General features: G+C 45.5%; 1 protein-coding gene across 1 annotated transcript; it reads right to left on the reverse strand.

Moving 5' to 3' along the window:
- Positions 1-928: 928 nt before the first annotated feature.
- Positions 929-22,388, reverse strand: LOC311120060 (coagulation factor VIII-like). Its single transcript, XM_084194686.1, has 26 exons — positions 21,995-22,388; positions 21,694-21,794; positions 21,444-21,566; positions 20,526-20,738; positions 19,872-20,048; positions 19,643-19,746; positions 19,321-19,441; positions 18,860-19,121; positions 18,159-18,324; positions 17,971-18,058; positions 17,446-17,663; positions 17,108-17,258; positions 16,768-16,977; positions 15,265-16,546; positions 14,681-14,846; positions 14,093-14,341; positions 13,676-13,904; positions 13,323-13,505; positions 13,004-13,120; positions 8,436-8,507; positions 7,959-8,044; positions 7,592-7,753; positions 6,340-6,484; positions 5,926-6,074; positions 1,904-2,086; positions 929-1,631 (listed from the first exon to the last, which is right to left on the reverse strand). Exons 1-26 carry the CDS (start codon positions 22,144-22,146, stop codon positions 1,476-1,478), a joined length of 5,265 nt encoding a protein of 1,754 aa, XP_084050812.1. The 5' UTR covers positions 22,147-22,388; the 3' UTR covers positions 929-1,475.
- Between the last annotated feature and the right edge of the window lie 219 nt (positions 22,389-22,607).

A 22,607-nucleotide genomic window follows, 5' to 3' on the forward strand; every position in this document is an offset into this window, starting at 1 on the left:
AGCTAGATGTGGAGGTCCTGGGCTGGCGTGGTTACATGTGGTCTGCGGTTGTGATGCCGGTTGGACATACTGCTAAATTCTCTAAAATTACATTGGAGGCGGCTTATGGTAGAGAAATTAACATAAAATTATCTGACAACAGCTCTGTTGGACATTCCTGCAGTCAGCATTCCAATTGCACACTCCCTCAAAACGTGAGACATCTGTGGCATTGTGTTGTGTAACAAAGCTGCATATTTTAGAGTGGCCTTTTGTTGTCCCCAGCACAAGGTGCACCTGTGTAATGATTATGCTGTTTAATCAGCTTCTTGATATGCCACACCTGTCAGGTGGATGGATTATCTTGGCAAAGGAGAAATGCTCACTAACAGGGATGTAAACAAATTTGAGGACAACATTTGAGAGAAATAAGCTTTTTGTGCATATGGAACATTTCTGGGATCTTATTTCAGCTCATGGAACATGGGACCAACACTTTACATGTTGCGTTGATATTTTTGTTCAGTATAGATTATAGAGATTTCTGAAGAACCGTATTTCATCTTTATATTGTTACTCTTCATTTTCTTTACGAGTGGAACAATGGCCAAATCAATCACAGTTGCCAATGGCTTGAGAGACTGTGAGAAGTGGATAAGACTGAATAACAGTCGGGAGAGACGGGAATGAAGTAAAGGAAGGTGAACCAACCCTCCCTAATCATAGAGAAACACAGAGCCACTGCCAGTATCCCCCTGGGCTGGAGCAAAGGAACAAAACAAAAGCAAAGAGAACTGTTTCCTGTCACGGAGATGGTGGACAGGACAGGAAGAGAAAGCGGAGGATGGATGTGTGTGCGTCGCAACACTGACCTCTGAAATCAGGCAACACTGACCTCTGAAATCAGGCAACACTGACCTCTGAAATCAGGCAACACTGACCTCTGAAATCAGGCAACACTGACCTCTGTTTATTTAACAATATAAACTCTATCCCTCTCCCCTCAGTGCATATGATACATTGCATGTAAAGTACTGTACTGTATACGGTGCATATATCCATCTAGACAGAAAATAATAATTATATTGTACTATTTACATGTGGTTGATCACAGCTGGAATGTCAGAAGTCATAGTGTTACTAGTAGTAGTATACATTGTAAATGAGACAAACAAACTGTCTGTGAGTGTCAATCTTCATAAACTGCCGTAATGTGTTGATAGTGGCGTAACCAGACCTAAGAGCCATTCTCAGCTGAAGCTCATCAATAGACAGTTACTACAACATATAAATAATACCATATATGACTCTGACCCTAGCTAAACAAACCTTTTACCTAGATTCACTCACTCTGTTCATCCATCAATGACATGACTATTTCATGATCATCACGTCACTGCTATGCTCATTACATATTCCCTAGGGAAGAGATGATGATGAGGTGGGCCTGAGTGTGGAGCTGCACAGTGGGGCCCCCTGCCCTGTCTCTCAGTGTCTCAGAGGCGCTGCTGGGTGTCACAGCCCATGAACTCCAGGCGCAGGGCTATGTCGTTGACCCAGCCTCTGGGGTGGATCCGTATGAAGCGGGCGAACAGAGGAGGATCAAAGAGGTTCAGCATCTCTTCATCTGGCTCACTGTTCCCCAAGAAGATCTGGGAGGAAGGAGGAGGCAGAGTCAAACAGAGCTGGCTCACATAAATCACAGTTCGTAAACTCGAAAAGTTAAACATGTTACAGCTTTGCCACTGTTTGCGCTCTTTACAACATCAGGTTTTGTAAATCTGCCTGGTGGAATTTTGCCTTTAAGAATCTTAACTTCTTTGATGTTTCAAATCACATTTGACCCTGCATGCTAAGGAAGGTGTGTGTGTACTGAGATGTAGCCTGTGATAAATCTGATGATAATGAGTGATGTGTGTGATACCTTCTCTCTTTGTGATCCCTCGTCAACCACGTTGGACCAGGAGTGGCCTTCGTCGCTAATGGTTACGGAGAACTCTGTCACCATCATTTGAGTCAGAATAGACCGCGCCCCCTGAGTCACAACCCCTGTGATGCGTTTCATAACCAGGAAGTCCACCTGCAGCCACTCATGGGGGTTATTGGCCTGGAGGAGGGAGGAGGTAGGGGGGGTGTGTTATAACAGGTGCAAAACGTTAAGAGATACACTGCGCACAGCAGTGCGTCTAGGTCCAGATGCTGGTTTTGGCAGGAACAAGTATTAAAAAACAAGAGTAAAAACAGTTGAAACAAAGGACGGAGGAGAGTAGAGACTGGGAGACTGACACTGGGACAGAAAAAAAAAACGAATTTACAACACTTACACCACAGCATGTGACCATTACAAACAATTGTATCTCTTGATTGATTGCTAGAGTGTCTTCTAGGGAAAGAACATCAAGCTCAAAAAAGATCACTCTCGCAGTAGATATTGGACACAGATTCTACATTATTTCTCCACCTATCCTTAACTATTCAGTTCCAGAGAACACTTGGCACAATCACAAGTGTTGCTCACATCCTACCAACCCTTAAAAGAAACACACCAGTCTGATAAAATGGCAAATCACCATTGTCCAGTGTTTTCAGAGGAAGGCAGTAAATGTGATTAGCTAAAGAAGGAGAGAGAGAGACAATTGAGAGGGGCCAAGAGAGAGAGAGAGAGAGAGAGAGAGAGAGATAACACCTACCTGGAGGTGACAGCATTCCCTCCCCCCTAGACACAGCTACGACAAAACAACCTACAAAAATGGGTCCCAACTCTTGCAGCTCTTTCGCACGCTGGGTCTGTACATAGTCAACGGTAGGCTTCGAGGGGACTCCTACGGTAGGTACACCTACAGCTCATCCCTTGGCAGTAGTACTGTAGATTAGTTTATCACAGACCTCAACCCAGAGTCTCTCAGAGCATTCACAGTCAGCCCACTGACATCCCTATCAGATCACAGCAAAATCACAGCCTACTTGAACAGAGCAATACTCAATCATGAGGCATCAAAGCCGAGGAAACTGCATACTATTAAGAAACACTATAGATGGAAGGAAAGTAGTGTACAAATCTACCAAAAAACAATCAATCAACAACAAATCTAATTCCTTTTAGTCAACTTCCTGGACACAACGTTTCACTGCAATAGTGAAGGTGTAGACTTGCCAGTAGAAAACCTAAACAGTATATTTGACCTTTCAGCTTCTCTATCAAATCAAAAAATGTCAAGCAGACAACCTAAGAAAATTAACAACAATCACAAATGGTTTGATGAAGAATGCAAAACCCTAAGAAAGGAATTAAGGAACCTATCCAACCAAAAACACAGAGACCCAGAAAACCTGAGCCTACGCCTTCACTATGGTGAAACACTAAAACACTACGGAAAAAGAAGGAACAGCATGTCAGAAATCAGCTCAATGTAATTGAAGAATCCATAGACTCTAACCACTTCTGGGGAAATTAGAACACACTAAACCAACAACAACACGAAGAGTTATCTATCCAAAATGGAGATGTATGGATAAACCACATCTTTTCGGCTCTATAACAAAGAGCAAACAGCAAAAACATATATAATATAATAATAATATAATATAATATATATTATAAAAACATATACATGATCAACTACAAATCTTAGAATCAGCTATTAAAGATTAGCAGAACCCACTGGCTTCTCCAATTACATTGAATTAACTACAGGACAAAATACAAACCCTCCAACCCAAAAAGGCCTGTGGTGTTGATGGTATCCTAAATGAAATGATAAAACATACAGACCACGAATTCCAATTGTCTATACTTAAACTCTTTCACATCATCCTCAGTTCTGGCATCTTCCCCAATATTTGGAACCAAGGACTGATTACACCAATCCACAAGTGGAGACAAATTTGACCCCAATAATTACTGTGGGATATGCGTCAACAGCAACCTTGGAAAATCCTCTGCATTATCATCAACAGCAGACTCCAACATTTCCTCAGTCAGTGAAAACAATGTCCTGAGCAAATGTCAAATTGGCTTCTTACCAAAATACCGTACGACAGACCATGTATACACCCTGCAAACTCTTATTGACAAACAAACAAGTATTCTCATGCTTTGTTGATTTCCAAAAAGCTGTTGACTCAATTTCGCATGAGGGTCTGCTATACAAATCCATGTACACAAACAACAACCGTGCAGTTAAAATTGGCAATAAACACACAGATTTCTTTCCTCAGGGCCGTGGAGTGAGACAAGGATACAGCTTGAGCCCCACCCTCTTCAACATATACTCTATATCAATGAATTGGCGAGGGCACTACTACTGGACTTGGAAATCAAATGTCTTCTGTTTGCAGATGATCTGGTGCTTCTGTCCTCAACCAAGGAGGGCCTACAGCAGCACCTAGATCTTCTGCACAGATTCTGTCAGACTTGGGCCCTGACAGTGAATCTCAGTAAGACAAAAATAATGGTGTTCCAAAAAAGGTCCAGTAGCCAGGACAACAAATGCAAATTCTATCTAGACACCGTTGCCCTAGAGTACAAAAATAACTATACCTACCTCGGCTTAAACATCAACACCACAGGTAACTTCCACAAGGCTGTGAACGATTTAAGAGACAAGGCAAGAAGGGCCTTCTACGCCATCAAAAGGAACATAAAACTCAACATCCCAAAAATACTTGAATCAATTATAGAACCCATTGCCCTCTATGGGTGTGAGTCCACTCACCAACCAAGATTTCACAAAATGGTACAAACACCCAATTGAGACTGCATGCAGAATTCTGCAAAAATATACTTTGTGTACAATGCAAAACCCCAAACAATGCATGCAAAGCAGAATTAGGCTAATAACCGCTAATTATCAAAATCCAGAAAAGAGCCGTTAAATTCTACAACCACCTAAAAGGAAGCGATGCCCACACATTCCACCACAAAGCCCTCACCTACAGAGATTAACCTAGAGAAGAGTCCCTTCAGCAAGCTGGTTCTCTGTTCACAAACGCAAACAGACCCCACAGAGCCCCAGGACAGCAACACAATTATACCCAACCAAATTATGAGAAAGCAAAAATATAACTATTTGATACACTGAAAAGAATCAACCAAAAAACTGAGCAAACTAGAATGCTATCAGGCCCTACTCAGAGAGGACACAGTGGCAGAATACCTGACCACTGTGACTGACTCAAAATTAAGAAAATCCTTGACTATGTACAGACTCAGTGAGCATTGCCTTGCTATTGAGCGAGGCAGCCATAGGCAGACATGCTTCTCGAGAGAAGACAGGCTATGTGCTCACTGCCCACAAAATGAGGTTGAAACTGAGCTGCACTTCCTAACCTCCTGCCAAATGTATGACCACATTAGAGATACATATTTCCCACAGATCCACAGTATTTGAAACATTGATAAACTCCCATATCTGATAGGCAAAATACCGCAGTGTGCAATCACAGCAGCAAGATTTGTGGCCCGTTGCCATGAGAAAAGGGTCACCAGTGGAGCACAAACAACATTGTAAATACCACCAATATTTATCTGTTTATTTATCTTCCCATACTATTCGTAGTACAACTATTTGCACATTGCTAAAACATTGATATGATATGTACTTTCCACTAGTCTTTTGAAGAAACCAATATAGTTAATATAACTGATCATATCTGATATATAGCAGATAATATAATACTTGAAATGTCTATCTTTTTTAAACCTTTTTGAGTGCAATATTTACTGTTAAATTCTTCTCACTTTTGTTTATTTTACTTGCTTTGGCAATGTAAACACATTTCCCAATAAAGCCCCTTTTGATTTAATTGAATTGAGCGAGAGAGAGACTTGACACATCATAAAAAAATAGAAGTGCCAGTAACAGAGGTGTGTGTGGTTTGACTTTGTGTGTGTGTGTTCTGAGTTTCTGTGTTGGTGTATATGTGTGTGCGTAAGTGTGTGTGTACCTTGGGGCGCCATGCGTTGGCGCTGCCGTCCTGGTGGAGGCGTGCGAGGGCGGGGCTCCAGGAGAGCCTCCAGGTCTGCAGGAAGGAGGAGGCTCTGAAGCTGCTGTCTGGGACCAACCTCCTCTGGAGACCCAGGGGGAAGGAGCAGCCTGAGACACACAAAGATCCTTGATTGAAACCGCGGGCATCTTCTCATGTTTTTCTTTTCGTTCTTCCTTCTCTCAGGGATTCTATTCACCAGCACCTGAGATCTGTCCGTCCCTGCACCTCCTCCTTTCCCCCGACCCCTGACTACCTGCTGATGAACCTCTCAACCTCACATCATCATCTAATCACAACATACACCACCATTAAACGTGATCTGAGCTGTTACAAACTGTTACAAAGGTGTTCCTAACTGCCACAGGGACGCACTGTTGAGGTCACAGCCCAGCAGCTCCATGCGGAGAGCAGGGTTCCTCTGGATGGTGACAGGCTGCAGTCTGATGTAGCGCCCCAGGATGGGGGGAGACAGATGGTTCTCCTTCACCTTGGAGCCATCCAGGTTACCGTTAAATATCTGAAATAAACAGAAGTTAACAGTAAGTATAAGAGGTACCATTGTAGTATTTGTGATGTTCATGTTAAATGAGTGTGTGCCCCTTTAAGAGAGATAACAGGAGGGAGAAACAGAACATGCAATGTAAGAGTACAGTACAAAATGTAAATAAACAAGCCCAGGGTTCACATATTCCTCACACTGGATTCCCCTCGTATTACTAAGCCATCAGAGTCTAAGCCCTTTCTAAGCCGGGGGAGGGGTTCTACTAAGCTATATGGAATTGTTTTAAGAAGGTCATACCAAGGATTTGATTTTGAATTTTAAGATCCCTTGAAGTATAAAAAAAAAAAGAATATTTGGCATTAAACAGTCTCCATATATTTCCAATCATTTTTTTGAACTGGTACCTGGGGACCTTCAGACGAGTCTTGTGAGGCCTGTGGGTGTCCTAGAGCAGAACAACCATGTACATGTTCGTGGGAGTCTCACCTTTGCACAGAGGGGTCTCACCTGTGCACACATATTAGTGTGTAGCCCAAACGGTTCGGACGCTACAGACAGAAGTTGGCAGATCGGCGATACCGACTTCAGACGAGTCCCAAGACGCTTGTGGAGGTTGTAGAGCAAAACGGAGACCAACATGGTGTTCGTGAGTCTCATCTTTCCATAGAGGGGTTTTGTGAGAAGACCGATTTCCGGGATGTCTCATGGTCTGACAAACACTGCTCTAGCTCTGTCACCTTTCACCGCAGATGCTGAAGAGCGACATAGCCGGATGCGACAGATTGAGACGCATCCAATGCAACAAAAAAAAAGATATCTCTAGCTTACACTGACAGATTTTTATGGGGATTTTTGTATTATGCTAATTAGCTTTTTGCGCGGGGTGGACATGAACCTTAGGGGGCTAAGAACAGCTACACCACAGTATTGCATAGAATTACTCAGAAATATTTAGGGCATTGATGACATTTACAGTAACAAAAAGATACATGCACCTGCTCTCACTACCTTCTCTCTCTGACTGCTGGTTTGTATTGTACACAATGAAGCTCATGCTTCGTGGGTACAGTACTAGCCAGTAGATAGTGGTACAGATGGTTAAGGTACATGTAAGGTACTGACGTAGGCGGGCTTGGTGCTGTTTCCCCTGTAGCTACTCCAGGTCTCCTGGTCTAGACTGTAGGAGAGGGTGAAGTGCATGATGAAGTAGTCCTTCAGGCCCAGAGAGGCTCTGGCACCCTGGGTCTGGATCCCATGGAGCAGGGTGGGTCTCTGGAGGTCCACCTGCATATGAGACACACAGGAGACCAGGGTTGGGGCCAGTTCCATTTCAATTCAGTCAATTCAGGAAGTGAACTGAGGAAAACAACAATTGACTGAATCGAAATGGAATGGACCCCAACCCTGCAGAAGACAGGGGCAGCTAAACCAGAGGGCCTTTCAATCTACAAGGATCTTTCATAGGAGAACAGGAAGTTTAGTGTTGAACCTGGATCCATGATTTCTGATTCGTGCCCATCCAGGCGTTGACAGAACCAGATAGCTCCAGCCTCGCCAGCCTGGCCTCCCAGTTACCTGGCAACACATATATGCATTCAATCCCACTGGCTAACTGTATGCAGGCCTAACACAGAGTAGAGTATACTGTGTTTTCATAAACATGAAGTCACTGATTCATCATGGTAACATTTCTCCATTCTAGAAGCTTACTTATGCGTATACTCTGTGTGAGCCTACTTCCTGACGTCAAATAAATTAATAATTAATAATAATAATAATTGATTAGATTTATATAACACTTTTCCAGTGCTCATAGTGCTTTTACATAGCAAGGTGGAAACTCACCTCTTCCACCACCAATGTGAAGCACCGTAGGGTGATGCACGGCAACCTTTTTTCTGTCAAAACGCTCACCACACATCAGCTATCTTGTGGTAACATTCTTGCATTGCTGAAGCTTGCTTACCTATGTGGTCTGATGCCGTGATCTGGGTATCGTCTATTCTTCCCGACCTCAACCCCAGAGGCTGGATGCATCCTGCCAGGCAATCTCAGGAAATTACATTCTATTATTTGTATTGTCCACATTTCACAAAAGAATAACCAACAATGCCATTCTAAGACATTCCAAAGAACTTAATTCACACTTCTGTCTCAGTCTACTGAGTAAGGCTGTTGTTAGATAACTATGTGTGTTACCTACATGGGTTGGAGGATGTGGTACCTACATGGGTTGGAGGATGTGGTACCTACATGGGTTGGGAGGTGTGGTACCTACATGGGTTGGAGGATGTGGTACCTACATGGGTTGGGTGATGTGGTACCTACATGGGTTGGGTGATGTGGTACCTACATGGGTTGGGAGGTGTGGTACCTACATGGGTTGGGAGGTGTGGTACCTACATGGGTTGGGAGATGTGGTACCTACATGGGTTGGGAGATGTGGTACCTACATGGGTTGGGAGGTGTGGTACCTACATGGGTTGGGAGGTGTGGTACCTACATGGGTTGGGAGGTGTGGTACCTACATGGGTTGGGAGATGTGGTACCTACATGGGTTGGGAGATGTGGTACCTACATGGGTTGGGAGGTGTGGTACCTACATGGGTTGGGAGATGTGGTACCTACATGGGTTGGGAGATGTGGTACCTACATTAAAATAGAATGGCGCCGGAGAAGATGGCTGCCGTTTTACAGCCCTCTAACCAATTGTACTATTATGTGTGTTTTTCCGCGTTATTTGTAATTTATTTTGTACATAATGTTTCTGCCATCGTCTCTTATAACCAAAAAGAGCTTCTGGATATCAGGACAGCGATTACTCACCTCGTATTGGACGAATAATTTTTATTCAACGAGGCGGCCGTGAAGGATATCCTACAGACACCCAACAAGGCCCAATCCCCGTCATTCGCATGAGGAAGAGACGGAGATATCGTGGACGTAGGTCGGGGTGCCTTGTAAGGATCCGACGGCGAGCGAGTAAACTGCCGCTCCCATCAATCCTATTGGCCAATCTTCAATCATTGGAAAATAAATTGGATGACCTAAGATTATGGTTATCCTACCAACGGGACATTAAAAACTGTAATATCTTATGTTTCACCGAGTCGTGGCTGAACGACGACATGGATAACATACAGCTAGCGGGCTATACGCTACATCGGCAGGATAGAACGGCTGACTCCGGTAAGACAAGGCGTGGCGGTCTGTGTATATTTGTAAACAACAGCTGGTGCACAAAATCAAATACTAAGGAAGTCTCGAGGTTTTGCTCGCCTGAGGTAGAGTATCTTATGATAAGCTGTAGACCACACTATTTACCAAGAGAGTTTTCATCTATATTTTTCATAGCTGTCTATTTACCACCACAAACCAATGCTGGCATTAAGATTGCACTGAATGAGCTGTATAAGGCCATAAGTCAACAGGAAAACGCTCATCCAGAGGCAGCGCTCCTAGTGGCCGGGGACTTCAAAGCAGGGAAACTTAAATCCGTTCTACCTAATTTCTACCAGCATGTTAAATGTGCAACCAGAGGAAAAAAAACTCTAGACCACCTTTACTCCACACACAGAGACGCATACAAAGCTCTCCCTCGCCCTCCATTTGGCAAATCTGACCATAACTCTATCCTCCTGATTCCTGCTTATAAGCTAAAACTAAAGCAGGAAGCACCAGTGACTCGGTTAATAAAAAAGTGGTCAGATGACGCAGATGCTAAGCTACAGGACTGTATTGCTAGCACAGACTGGAACATGTTCCGGGATTCTTCAGATAGCATTGAGGAGTACACCACATCAGTCACTGGCTTCATCAATAAGTGCCTCGATGATGTCGTCCCCACAGTGACCATACGTACATACCCCAACCAGAAGCCATGGATTACAGGAAACATCCGCACTGAGCTAAAGGGTAGAGCTGCCGCTTTCAAGGAGCGGGACTCTAGCCCGGACGCTTATAAGAAATCCCGCTATGCCCTCCGACGAACCATCAAACAGGCAAAGAGTCAATACAGGACTAAGATTGAATCGTACTACACCGGCTCTGACGCTCGTCGGATGTGTCAGGGCTTGAAAACTATTACAGACTACAAAGGGAAGCACAGCCGCGAGCTTCCCAGTGACACAAGCCTACCAGACGAGCTAAACCACTTCTATGCTCGCTTCGAGGCAAGCAACACTGAAGCATGCATGAGAGCACCAGCTGTTCCGGATGACTATGTGATCACGCTCTCCGTAGCCGATGTGAGTAAGACTTTTAAGCAGGTCAACATTCACAAGGCCGCAGGGCCAGACGGATTACCAGGACGTGTACTCCGAGCATGTGCTGACCAACTGGCAATTGTCTTCACTGACATTTTCAACATGTCCCTGACTGAGTCTGTAATACTAACATGTTTCAAGCAGACCACCATAGTCCCCGTGCCCAAGGACACTAAGATAACCTGCCTAAATGACTACCGACCCGTAGCACTGACGTCTGTAGCCATGAAGTGCTTTGAAAGGCTGGTCATGGCTCACATCAACACCATTATCCCAGAAACCCTAGACCCACTCCAATTTGCATACTGCCCCAACAGATCCACAGATGATGCAATCTCTATTGCACTCCACACTGCCCTTTCATACCTGGACAAGAAGAACACCTACGTGAGAATGATATTCATTGACTACAGCTCAGCATTCAACACCATAGTGCCCTCAAAGCTCATCACTAAGCTAAGGATCCTGGGACTAAACACCTCCCTCTGCAACTGGATCCTGGACTTCCTGACGGGCCGCCCCCAGGTGGTAAGGGTAGGTAACAACACATCTGCCACACTGATCCTCAACACGGGGGCCCCTCAGGGGTGCATGCTCAGTCCCCTCCTGTACTCCCTGTTCACCCATGACTGCATGGCCAGGCATGACTCCAACACCATCATTAAGTTTGCCGACGACACAACAGTGGTAGGCCTGAACACCGACAACGATGAGACAGCCTATAGGGAGGAGGTCAGAGACCTGGCCGTGTGATGCCAGGATAACAACCTCTCCCTCAACGTGACCAAGACAAAGGAGATGATTGTGGACTACAGGAAAAAAAAGAGGACTGAGCACGCCCCCACTCTCATCGACGGGGCTGTAGTGGAACAGGTTGAGAGCTTCAAGTTCCTTGGTGTCCACATCACCAACAAACTATCATGGTCCAAACACACCAAGACAGTCATGAAGAGGGCACGACAAAGCCTTTTCCCACCTCAGGAGACTGAAAAGATTCGGCATGGGTCCTCAGATCCTCAAAAAATTCTACAGCTGCACCATCGAGAGCATCCTGACTGGTTGCATCACCGCCTGGTATGGCAACTGCTTGGCCTCCGACCGCAAGGCACTACAGAGGGTAGTGCGTATGGCCCAGTACATCACTGGGGCCAAGCTTCCTGCCATCCAGGACCTCTATGCCAGGCGGTGTCAGAGGAAGGCCCTCAAAATTGTCAAAGACTCCAGCCATCCTAGTCATAGACTGTTCTCTCTGCTACCGCACGGCAAGCGGTACCGGAGTGCCAAGTCTAGGTCCAAAAGACTTCTCAACAGCTTCTACCCCCAAGCCATAAGACTCCTGAACAGCTAATCATGGCTACCCGGACTATTTGCACTGTCCCCCCACCCCATCTTTTTACGCTGCTGCTACTAATTATTTATGCATAGTCACTTTAACTCTACCCACATGTACATATTACTTCAACTACCTCAACTAGCCAGTGCCCCCGCACATTGACTCTGCACCGGTACCCCCCTGTATATATAGCCTCCCTACTGTTATTTTATTTTACTTCTGCTCTTTTTTTCTCAACACTTTTTTGTTGTTGTTTTATTTTACTTTTTATTAAAAATAAATGCACTGTTGGCTAAGGGCTGTAAGTAAGCATTTCACTGCAATGTCTGCACCTGTTGTATTCGGCGCATGTGGCCAATACAATTTGATTTGATTTGATACGTGGGTTGGGAGATGTGGTACCTACATGGGTTGGGAGGTGTGGTACCTACATGGGTTGGGAGGTGTGGTACCTACATGGGTTGGAGGATGTGGTACCTACATGGGTTGGGAGGTGTGGTACCTACATGGGTTGGAGGATGTGGTACCTACATGGGTTGGGAGGTGTGTTACCTACATGGGTTGGAGGATGTGGTACCTACATGGGTTGGGAGGTGTGGTACCTACATGGGTTGGGAGGTGTGGTACCTACATGGGTTGGGAGGTGTGGTACCTACATGGGTTGGGAGATGTGGTACCTACATGGGTTGGAGGATGTGGTACCTACATGGGTTGGAGGATGTGGTACCTACATGGGTTGGGAGATGTGGTACCTACATGGGTTGTGAAGTGTGGTACCTACATGGGTTGGGAGATGTGGTACCTACATGGGTTGGGAGATGTGGTACCTACATGGGTTGTGAAGTGTGGTACCTACATGGGTTGGGAGATGTGGTACCTACATGGGTTGGGAGATGTGGTACCTACATGGGTTGTGAAGTGTGGTAGGCTACTTACGTGGGTTGTAGACCAGTAGTTTAGCCCTCATGCCGGCCAGCTGGTGCTCTCCTACAATACACTCCACCATCCAGGTCCCCACCGTGGTCGGCCACATCTCCACTGTGCCAAACACACCTGGACAGGGGGACAGAGACCAAGGTGGGACAGGTGACATTCTTGATTGATTCATTATGATTTACTATTATTTTATTGTGTGGGCATGTGTATGTATGTGTGTGTGTGTGTGTGCATTTGCATGGTTGTGTGTGTGTGTGTGTGGTAACTGTGGTTGTGTGTGTGTTTGCGTATGTGTGTGTTTTTTAGTGTGTGTGTTTACCAGGATAGAGGTTGTACACCCCCATGCGATGCTCCTGCGCCTTGTGAATGCTGAAGGGCAGACCGTGGAAGTGGGCGGCGTGATACTCCCCGTTACCCCCGACGTTCAGCAGGTGCCACCTGACTTGCTGGTACTGGGCAACCGTCAGACCAGGTAGTGTCTCTGCCACGTAGCCGTTTATCGCTATGGTAACAAGGAAAGATTTCCCAGAGAAATTCATCTCAAACACAAACAATCGATCAGATATGAGTATGAACCTAAACAAACAGAGAAATTCACTGGAAATCTATTTTAATTATTTATTATGAAACTATTATTGATATTAGGAGGGAGTCTGAGTAACTCTACTGTACCTGCGAACTTGTTGCTGAGCTGAAACCAGGGGTCATCTCTCCGGGCCTGGCAGGGCGGGGTGCAGTACTGACGGATGTTCTCGTCCAGGTACCAGCTCTTGGTCTCGTCGAAGGTGTGGAAGAGGAGGGCGTACTCCTGTACGTTGGGCTGTAGGTTCAGTTGGGGGTGGATGGTGCCTGGCTTACAGATTACTAAGGGGCCAATCAGACCAGAGTGGAGGTCCTTCTCCTGTTGAGGGGGTGAGAACAGAACACAAAGCCACACAGTCAAATTGACATGCCAGTACAACAAGTGCATGCAGGGAAAAGCATGTCAAAGCACTGATAAGCTGTCTCATGAAATGAAAATGCACACTTACGAGGCCTAACTATGAGCTAGCTTTGTAATATACAGGAAGTGTTGACAGTGACACCTGCCTTATTCTGTGTAGAGTAGTAGGCCCCGGCCTTACAGTCAAACTCTGCAGCGGTGGGCCCCTGCTTCCTGGTGATCCTCCAGGTGTAGACCCTGACCTCCCCAGGCTGGACCGCCTCCCCAGGGACCCCCGCCACCCCGGCCCCGGAGGACCCCCACTGGGTCTGGGTCCAACCATCACCCTGGCTCTTATCATACACCCCATGGAGGTGCAGGGAGTACGGCCTGGACGCCATGTTCTTGAACGTCACCTGTCAAGGTCAAGATCAAGATCAAGATCAAGATCAGGATCAAGATTAAGATCAGGATCAAGATTAAGATCAAGTGAATGTTTAACAGCATTATATACAGAACACATACAGAACGTGATATCTGAGTAGATGCCATGAAAATAATATTGCAGTCCATTCAGGGGGTAACGCAACCGGGAATCAAACCAGGGTTCCTGCAACTGTCCAACACCTTAGCCATTACACTAAGAACTCCGAAACACCTTGACGAGGCAATTAGTAGTTGAGCTAAGGCCACTAAAATATGAATTGATTTGAAACATCAGTGAATTAATAAGATGATCATTGATCTCCACTCACGGTAAGGAGGTCGTTGACCTCAGCTTTAATGATAGGACCCATGAGTCCCAGATGCTCCTGCAGCTCTCCTCTGGTGACGGGGATCTGGAAGTCACTCTCGCTGTAGGCCCTGTATACCACCTTCTTATATTTCGTCAGGAACTTCCTCATTCCCCTACGCTGCTCTCTGGGGAGGGAACAGTTGAGAATTGATGAGCTGATCAATACTCTGGTAAAAGGTATTGATCACTGGTCTACGTAATCAGGCAGGATGTCCTCCAGATCAATACCCTGATAAAAAACAGCTTGCCGTTGATCAATACCCTGATAAAAGACAGCTTGCCGTTGGAACGTTGGTGAATAAAGTATTGCATCGGAGCTACTAGAGAGCAGCTTTTCCTTTTCTCTTAAATTGAGCTCATCAATCAGAAACAGGATTTCTTTAGAAACCTATCAAAAATGAATAGTCAAACAGCTGGGGACACAGATTAAGCCTAGTTCTAGACTAAGAAGCATATTAAATCGAGATTCTCCATTGAAAGTGCTGCTCAAAGACTAAGCATAAGTGTCCAAGAAACCAGATACTTACAAAAACCAAACACTACCTTGTTTTTATGAGCTGATGTGGTTTCCTGATTCCATAGTCCCATTCAATCTCCTGTGCAGCGATGTAGTAGCTGCGGTAATGTCCATCTGTGGTCCTCAGGTCCAGGTTGTCCTTTGTTCCCATGTAGGCTGTCCCATTGTTCTCCTCACTATAGTCATCATACTCCAGAGACACTGCGTTCCTGGGAGCCGTCTCGTTGTCCTTGGAGACATTGGAGAAGTCTAGATCCAACAAATCCAGTAGAGGTGTGTCTGGATCAGTGTGAGTGTTGTTGCTTAGGGGATGCAGCTCCCCAGCTTTCTGCTCCTCCCTCTGCTGCTGCACCTTCAGTGGATCCGGGAGAACTTTCAAAGTGATGTTCAGGGGGTCTAGATCCCTCCATCCATCTAACTCCAAGAGTAGAGGGCCTGTGCTTAGGGGCTGTGGATCTCCATCCAGCTCCCCCTTTTGCCCCTCCCTCTGCTCCTGCATCTTCAAGAACCCCTCCCCCTGTTCCTCCTGCTGATCCAACACCTCCACCTTCTGTTCCTCTCTCTGCTCCTGCTCCAGCGCCTCCCCATACACCCGACCCTTCCACTCCTTCAGCACCTCCTCCTCACAGTTCTCCACCAGCTTGTTGCTCTCTCCATTCTCTCCACCCTCCAAACCGGCCTGGCGTCTCTGTCTCTCGTTCCCCCCCTGCTCCCTGCCCAGACCTCCCTCCTCTACCTCCTCCTCCCCATCCTCTCCTCCTTCTCCACCGGCCTGGCGTCTCTGTCTCCCCTCCCCCTGCTCCCCACCCAGGCCCCCTCCCTCCTGGGTCTCTGAAGCCTTCCACTCCCCATCTTTCTCCAGTTGCTCCAGAACATCTGTGGGGATCCCTCCCTGGGTTAGTAGGTTGGCCTCCTCCTCAGCAGACGACACTGTCACATACCTGACCTCACAGATTGACCTCTGGTCCCCTGCCTTAAATGTGACATTGTTATTAGACCCGTGGTCCCCTGATTCTCCGATGGCGACTTCGTTATCTGTGTAATTTCCTGTTTTTGGTGTTGTTGTGTTCTGGTTTAAGCTGGGTTGCTTCCTGCAGACTCTGACGGCTACGGTCCTGTTCTGTAGCTGGGGGCGGAGGGATCTGGGTTTGAAGAACTGGTCGACGTAATCAGGCAGGAAGTCCTCCAGGTCGTACTCTAGGTCCTCGCTGTCCACCAGCAGTTCAATGTTACAAGACAGGACGGAGTAGCGGGTGCTCATGCCACGGCTTTTCAGGCTGCTGTCGAACGCACTGATCTCCCACTCACCTGAGGATTAAATAAACTTCAGCTCACAAAGCTCCAGATAAAATCTCTCAGGTTAGGGTCAGGTTTTAGTAGGGCGCACCGTAGTGAAAACCTGTTTTTAATGGACCTGTAGCACCTCTCTGTTTCAAAACATTTTCTTCCATTTGATGCCTACTGAACACAACTGCAGCAGAATCAATCACAGCGATGGTTGACAAACAAACATTGTTAATTGACCTTACCGATTAGCTCGGTCTCCATGGTAACAGTCTCCCCGGACATTGGGAAGAGTGTGAGGACGGACTCATACACATTGTCCCTCATGAAGGGGTTTCCTGTGAAGTAGACAGACAGGAAGTTGCTCTGCGTCCCCACGTTGGCCAGGAGCCAGAAGGTCACGTCATCCTTACACACCTGGATCCTCTGCCCGTTGAACATTATGCCGTTCACATCTGTAAACAAAAACGAGATAAAAAAACATAGCACACAAAAAGGGTGACAGAGCAGACATGAAGGAGGTGTCACCACAAGAAATAAGGGAAGCTAGCCTACAAGAAAACTATGCAGGAAAACCCCACTTACTGTAGATGACATTGGAGTTGTAGAAGTCAGGGTCTGTAGGGTTGATCATGGAGGGGTCTTCGCTGTACTTCTGAATGTTGTCATTGATGTACCAACTCTTGTTCTCATCAAACACAGCAAACATCAACTGCTTCACTTTATCTGGGCCCACCTGCAAGTTGGACAAGTTATCAGTGTATGACTTGAGCAAGCTGCAGGAGAGATAATGCACTGATATGTCATATTGGGCCAGTTTCCCAGACACATCTCTATTCTCCATTGAAAGTTATTCTCATTCCAAGACTTAATCTGTGTCCGAAAAATCAACCCTATGTCTCATATTAAGTGGCGATTCTCACCAGCCGTCCCCTGGTGTCCATGGAGTCCTTCTTGCAGATGAGGAGGGGTCCTACGAGGCCGGTGGCCAGGTCTCTCTCAGGGTTGACGGTACTCTGGTACAGACGGGTCAGACACTGGGGGTCTCCGTCCAGGGGCCCGTCCTCTGCTGTTAGTTTCCACACGTACCCATATGTCCCGTTGGGGGGTACAGCCAGGGAGCGAAGGTCCTTTTCACCCTCTACACACACACACACACACACACACACACACACACACACACACACACACACCACGGGGGGAAACAGGGATGTTAATTATTTAGGAATGACTAAGAGATTTTATTAGTCTAATAGAATGACTATTAGACTAGTACAATTACTATAAAATGACTTTTTATGAGATTCTCCAGACCCCAACATACAAATACACCAGATATGATGACTATATTCCATGAAGGATTTAGTTATGATTCCAAACTTAAATGCATAGCCAGTAATATTATCTTGCTTCATCTTATCATAATGTCACTTTTTTGTTTATCTTACCGTTCCCTACTTTCCTCAGTGGAGAAATACTGGTGAGGCCGTTTGGATACATGTTGAAAGGACGACTTGCCAGGTTCTTGAACACTATCTGAAGAAACAATGAGAATGATCTTTACTTTCTATTCAGCTCCATCTTTTTGGTTTACATGCTTTTTGTTTGTTTGTTTTGTTGATTGTGGTACACACACCTGGAAGTGTTCGTCCACCTGTCCTCTGAGCAGTGGTCCCAGCAGTCTTTTAACAGGTGATTTCCTCTTGGTGAAGGTCTGGTCAGTGTATTCTACATACACCACCTTCTTATACTTATGACCCAGCTGATGAGGACTCCTGGGGAAGTATTCTGATAACAGTTGACTTGAACACAAAGACAATGGAGGGAGGGTACTATCAGTATTGTTAGGGTCATGAACTCTGAACAATGCTATCTCTCCCTTTCCTGTCCTAGTCTTTTTCTGGCTGTACACACTCTCTCTGACCCTCTCCCGTTCTTAGTCCTCCCTCCCAACTGAACTCTAACTTTCCATTTCCTTTTCACTCCATTCTCCCACCCTTCCCATCTATTCCTTCTTGTCCCTATATCGCTCTCCCTATCTCTCCTCTCTATCTCTCCTCTCTCTCTCCCTCTCTATCTCACCCTCTCTATCTCTCCTCTCTATCTCTCCCTCTCTATCTCTCTGTGTCGCCCCTTTACCCTCTCTCCTACCTGTCTCCCTCGCTGAGGTGGGGTTTCATACCTGTCTTTCTCACTGAGTTGGGGTTTCCTACCTGTCTCCCTCACTGAGGTGGGGTTTTCTACCTGTCTCCCTCACTGAGGTGGGGTTTCCTACCTGTCTCCCTCACTGAGGTGGGGTTTTCTACCTGTCTCCCTCACTGAGGTGGGGTTTCCTACCTGTTTCCCTGGCTGAGGTGGGGTGCGTAATCCCAGATGATTTCCTCAGCAGCGATGTAATGGACCCAGACTTTGTTCTTCACCCCTCGGGAGCGCCCCACAGCCTGACCTTTCACAGGCTTAAACACGAAGGTCTCAAACATGTCATCTCCATATTCAAAGTCCACCTCATCCTCAGACTGCTGGACCCGACGCACGTCAGGACCGGGCACCGTCACAGGCTCTGGGCAGTCCTCCACCTTAAAGACTGCACTCATACCCGCTGGAACAAAAACGTACAGAGACACCTTACAGCAACTCATAAGACACCTTATAGATGCCTTATGAACACCTTAGAGCACATTCTCAACCACATAATAATTAATGCTACTCTGGCTCAAACGTACAAGTGTCAAATCAAATTGGGAACTTTCAAATTGATCAAAACTTTATTTCACAACTTTGAGAGAACATACTCTTACCGTGGCGGTGTTCTTGGATCTGACAGCTGATGAGGAACTTCCCCTGAGTGCTGGGCTTCATCTCCGCCGTGGTGAAGGTCATAGGGGTCATCTCCACAGTAACCTTACGGTGGGCCATCACCTGGAATGACAAGGATAGAGTTAGGCTCAGACTGAAATGTTGCCGAACTGGTTACACATTCTCACAAACGACTTATAACAACTGAACTGGCAAAACATTATGAAAAGGAAAATCTTGGTTAATTGTCTCATATGACCATTAGTTATGATTTGTTGACAGCTTTAAGTAAACCCTGATTTGAACTTGAATTATCTGATGTACCTGTAGAGTGTGATCCTGGAACTGTATGGAGTGGATCTCTGGAGACGTTTCCATTCCAATGAGATGCCAGAACACATGATCTCGTCCCTGGCACATCGTCAGACCTACACACATACCAAACAACCAACCCACACAAAAATAGATTTTTGAGTCTTCTACTACAACATACTTGACAACAGGACTCTGAACTGTTGACTCTATACAGTAACATGCTAAACTAGCTTCTGACCTGGTAAAGTTGAGTTGATGTATCCATTGATAGTGTGATACTGATTTCTTGCGCTGGCCTTCTTAAATCTTTCCCGGAAACTCCCCACCTCTCCGTACCAGCTCTTACTCTCATCGAAAACAGCAAAGAGCAGAATAAACTCTCTGCTTTTCCGAACTCCATTATCTGTAAATGCAGCTGGGAGAACCCAAGGGCAGCAGAGAATATAGGTAACACATTAGTCGATAGCTCTGAATATCACAGGGTACATTTGATGAATTGACGCATTTAGTGAATTGACGCATTTGGTGAAATGATGCAATTGGTGAAATTACTTGTTTGATCAAATTACTCATTTGTTTAATAATCAGGCCATGTGGTAGTCTGGGTTTTAAGCTTCATCATGTGCAGTAAACTATTGACAATCCCTACTTAGTAAGGTGATTATGTGATTCAGACCTCTTTCTTTTCATATAGCCTTTCCATTAGGTAGGATATGATCAGTGTATGACTGAGAGCAGAGCACATAATATGTCCCCTTCACCAGGCAAATATGTGTCACAGTGGGTCTGACTGTACTGTAAGGTGAGTGTGATACATAGAGAGAAAGTTGTGGAGTATCTGACTGTAAGGTGTGTATGAGTAACATAGCAGGAATAAAGCTGTGTCTCTAACTTGATTTGCAGATGAGCAGAGCCCCGATGAGCCCGGAGTTGAAGTCCTGTACAGTGTCCACCTGGGAGGAGTAGGAGTAGGTGAGGCACTCTGGGTCTCCCACGGTCGGACCGTCTTTAGGGTTGATGTCCCAGACGTACTTGTAGTATCCTCCTGGAGCAACCGCATCATCCTCCTTCTCCTGGCTAGACGTGGCGTCATCGTATCCGGCCCCTAGAGAGAAAGAGATATACCGCTAGGAATATACGCATGTACACACAGAGACTGATGTAGCAGATACGCACACACACACACACACACACGTACACTTAATTCAAGACAGTAAATAGTGGGTAAGCCCTTTATTGGATTCAGTCTACTTTATAACACCAGTTCTAGAATGTGACAGTGGCTTACAGTAAGTTAGTAGGTAGACATGCAGATTTAGTGTTTACGGTAAGTTGGTAAGTTAGTAGATAGACATAAAGACATTACCCTCAGACTGTTTCCAGTAGTAAGTTAGTATGTAGACATAGACATTACCCTCAGACTGTTTCCAGTAGTAAATTAGTATGTAGACATAAAGACATTACCCTCAGACTGTTTCCAGTAGTAAGTTAGTATGTAGACATAGACATTACCCTCAGACTGTTTCCAGTAGTAAGTTAGTATGTAGACATAAAGACATTACCCTCAGACTGTTTCCAGTAGTAAGTTAGTATGTAGACATAGACATTACCCTCAGACTGTTTCCAGTAGTAAGTTAGTATGTAGACATAAAGACATTACCCTCAAACTGTTTCCAGTAGTAAGTTAGTATGTAGACATAAAGACATTACCCTCAGACTGTTTCCAGTAGTAAGTTAGTATGTAGACATAAAGACATTACCCTCAGACTGTTTCCAGTAGTAAGTTAGTATGTAGACATAAAGACATTACCCTCAGACTGTTTCCAGTAGCTGACCCCAACAGGGCTGATACTGTAGGGCTGGGACGCCAGATTCTTAAAGTGCACCACCACCCTGTCATTGGCCTGGGCATGGATCACCGGACCCTGGATACCTGCAACACAAAACACTCTGTTTAGCTGTCTCTCTCTGTGAGTGTGTGAACGTGTGTGTGGTAGCTTATATTTCCAAAGGTATACTTAAAGTAATAAAACATTAATTAATACAATTAGTACACATACCTGCCCATGTTGGTATAGGCTTGGGGACTGAATATGTGGAATCTGTGTATTCTCTATAAACAGCTTTTATATATTTCTGAGGGGGATCCTTGGACCTCCTCCTACAAATTCATAATCAACATGGATATTTAAAATAGGCTTATAAAGCAATGATTAAAACATGAAAACAAATAAAATAGGCTGCATGGTGATATACATCTGAACATGTTAGTTGAATAGAAAAGCCTACTACAATATTGACGCCAAACATTTTTTTTTTTAAAGGGGATAGATATTAGGTAATGACTTTAGAAAACTTCACCTTTGTTCCGACGCTGGGTCAGCGCTGCCCCAGTAGAGATAGTCCCAACCGATCTCAACCGCAGCGATATAAAAGTCTCTCGTGGCAGGTACGGCCACGGTCTCCTCCACCCCGCTGAGGAGGTAGAGGAGTGATATCAACAGCGTTCTCATCTCAAGGCACCCGTCCGACTGCACGTAAATTCACTGGTGCTCGAAAAGTCAGATAGCCTGACCGGACCGTAGCAGGCAGTTTACTACTTAATTTTCCGTTAGGGGGGATATTTAAAGGGAAAGTTCCAAACCAGAGAGATAGTCACAGGTATAGAGAGAAAGACAGTGTGTATACATGTGAGAGATAGAGGGTGAGAGAGAGTATGTATAGGGTCTGTAGTGATATGGAAATAGTGAAGTTCGACGTCTGTTTCAGAGCTCCTCACAGTAGAAGTAATAATGATGATGACCACTCTGCCTCCCTGTGGTCAATATTGTCTACTGCAGAATATTATGAACTTTTGTTAGCTACTTCTCATTGGTTGAATTCAAACACACTTGACAACTTTCTTCAGACAAGAGGAGGGGTAAGGTGTTTAGAACAAAAATGTTGCCTGTTACACTCAAGCCAGACAAAAGAT

This window comes from Coregonus lavaretus (assembly GCF_964263955.1).
Source record: "Coregonus lavaretus genome assembly, contig: HAP1_SCAFFOLD_5197, whole genome shotgun sequence".
In the NCBI taxonomy this organism is placed as follows: Eukaryota; Metazoa; Chordata; class Actinopteri; order Salmoniformes; family Salmonidae; genus Coregonus; species Coregonus lavaretus.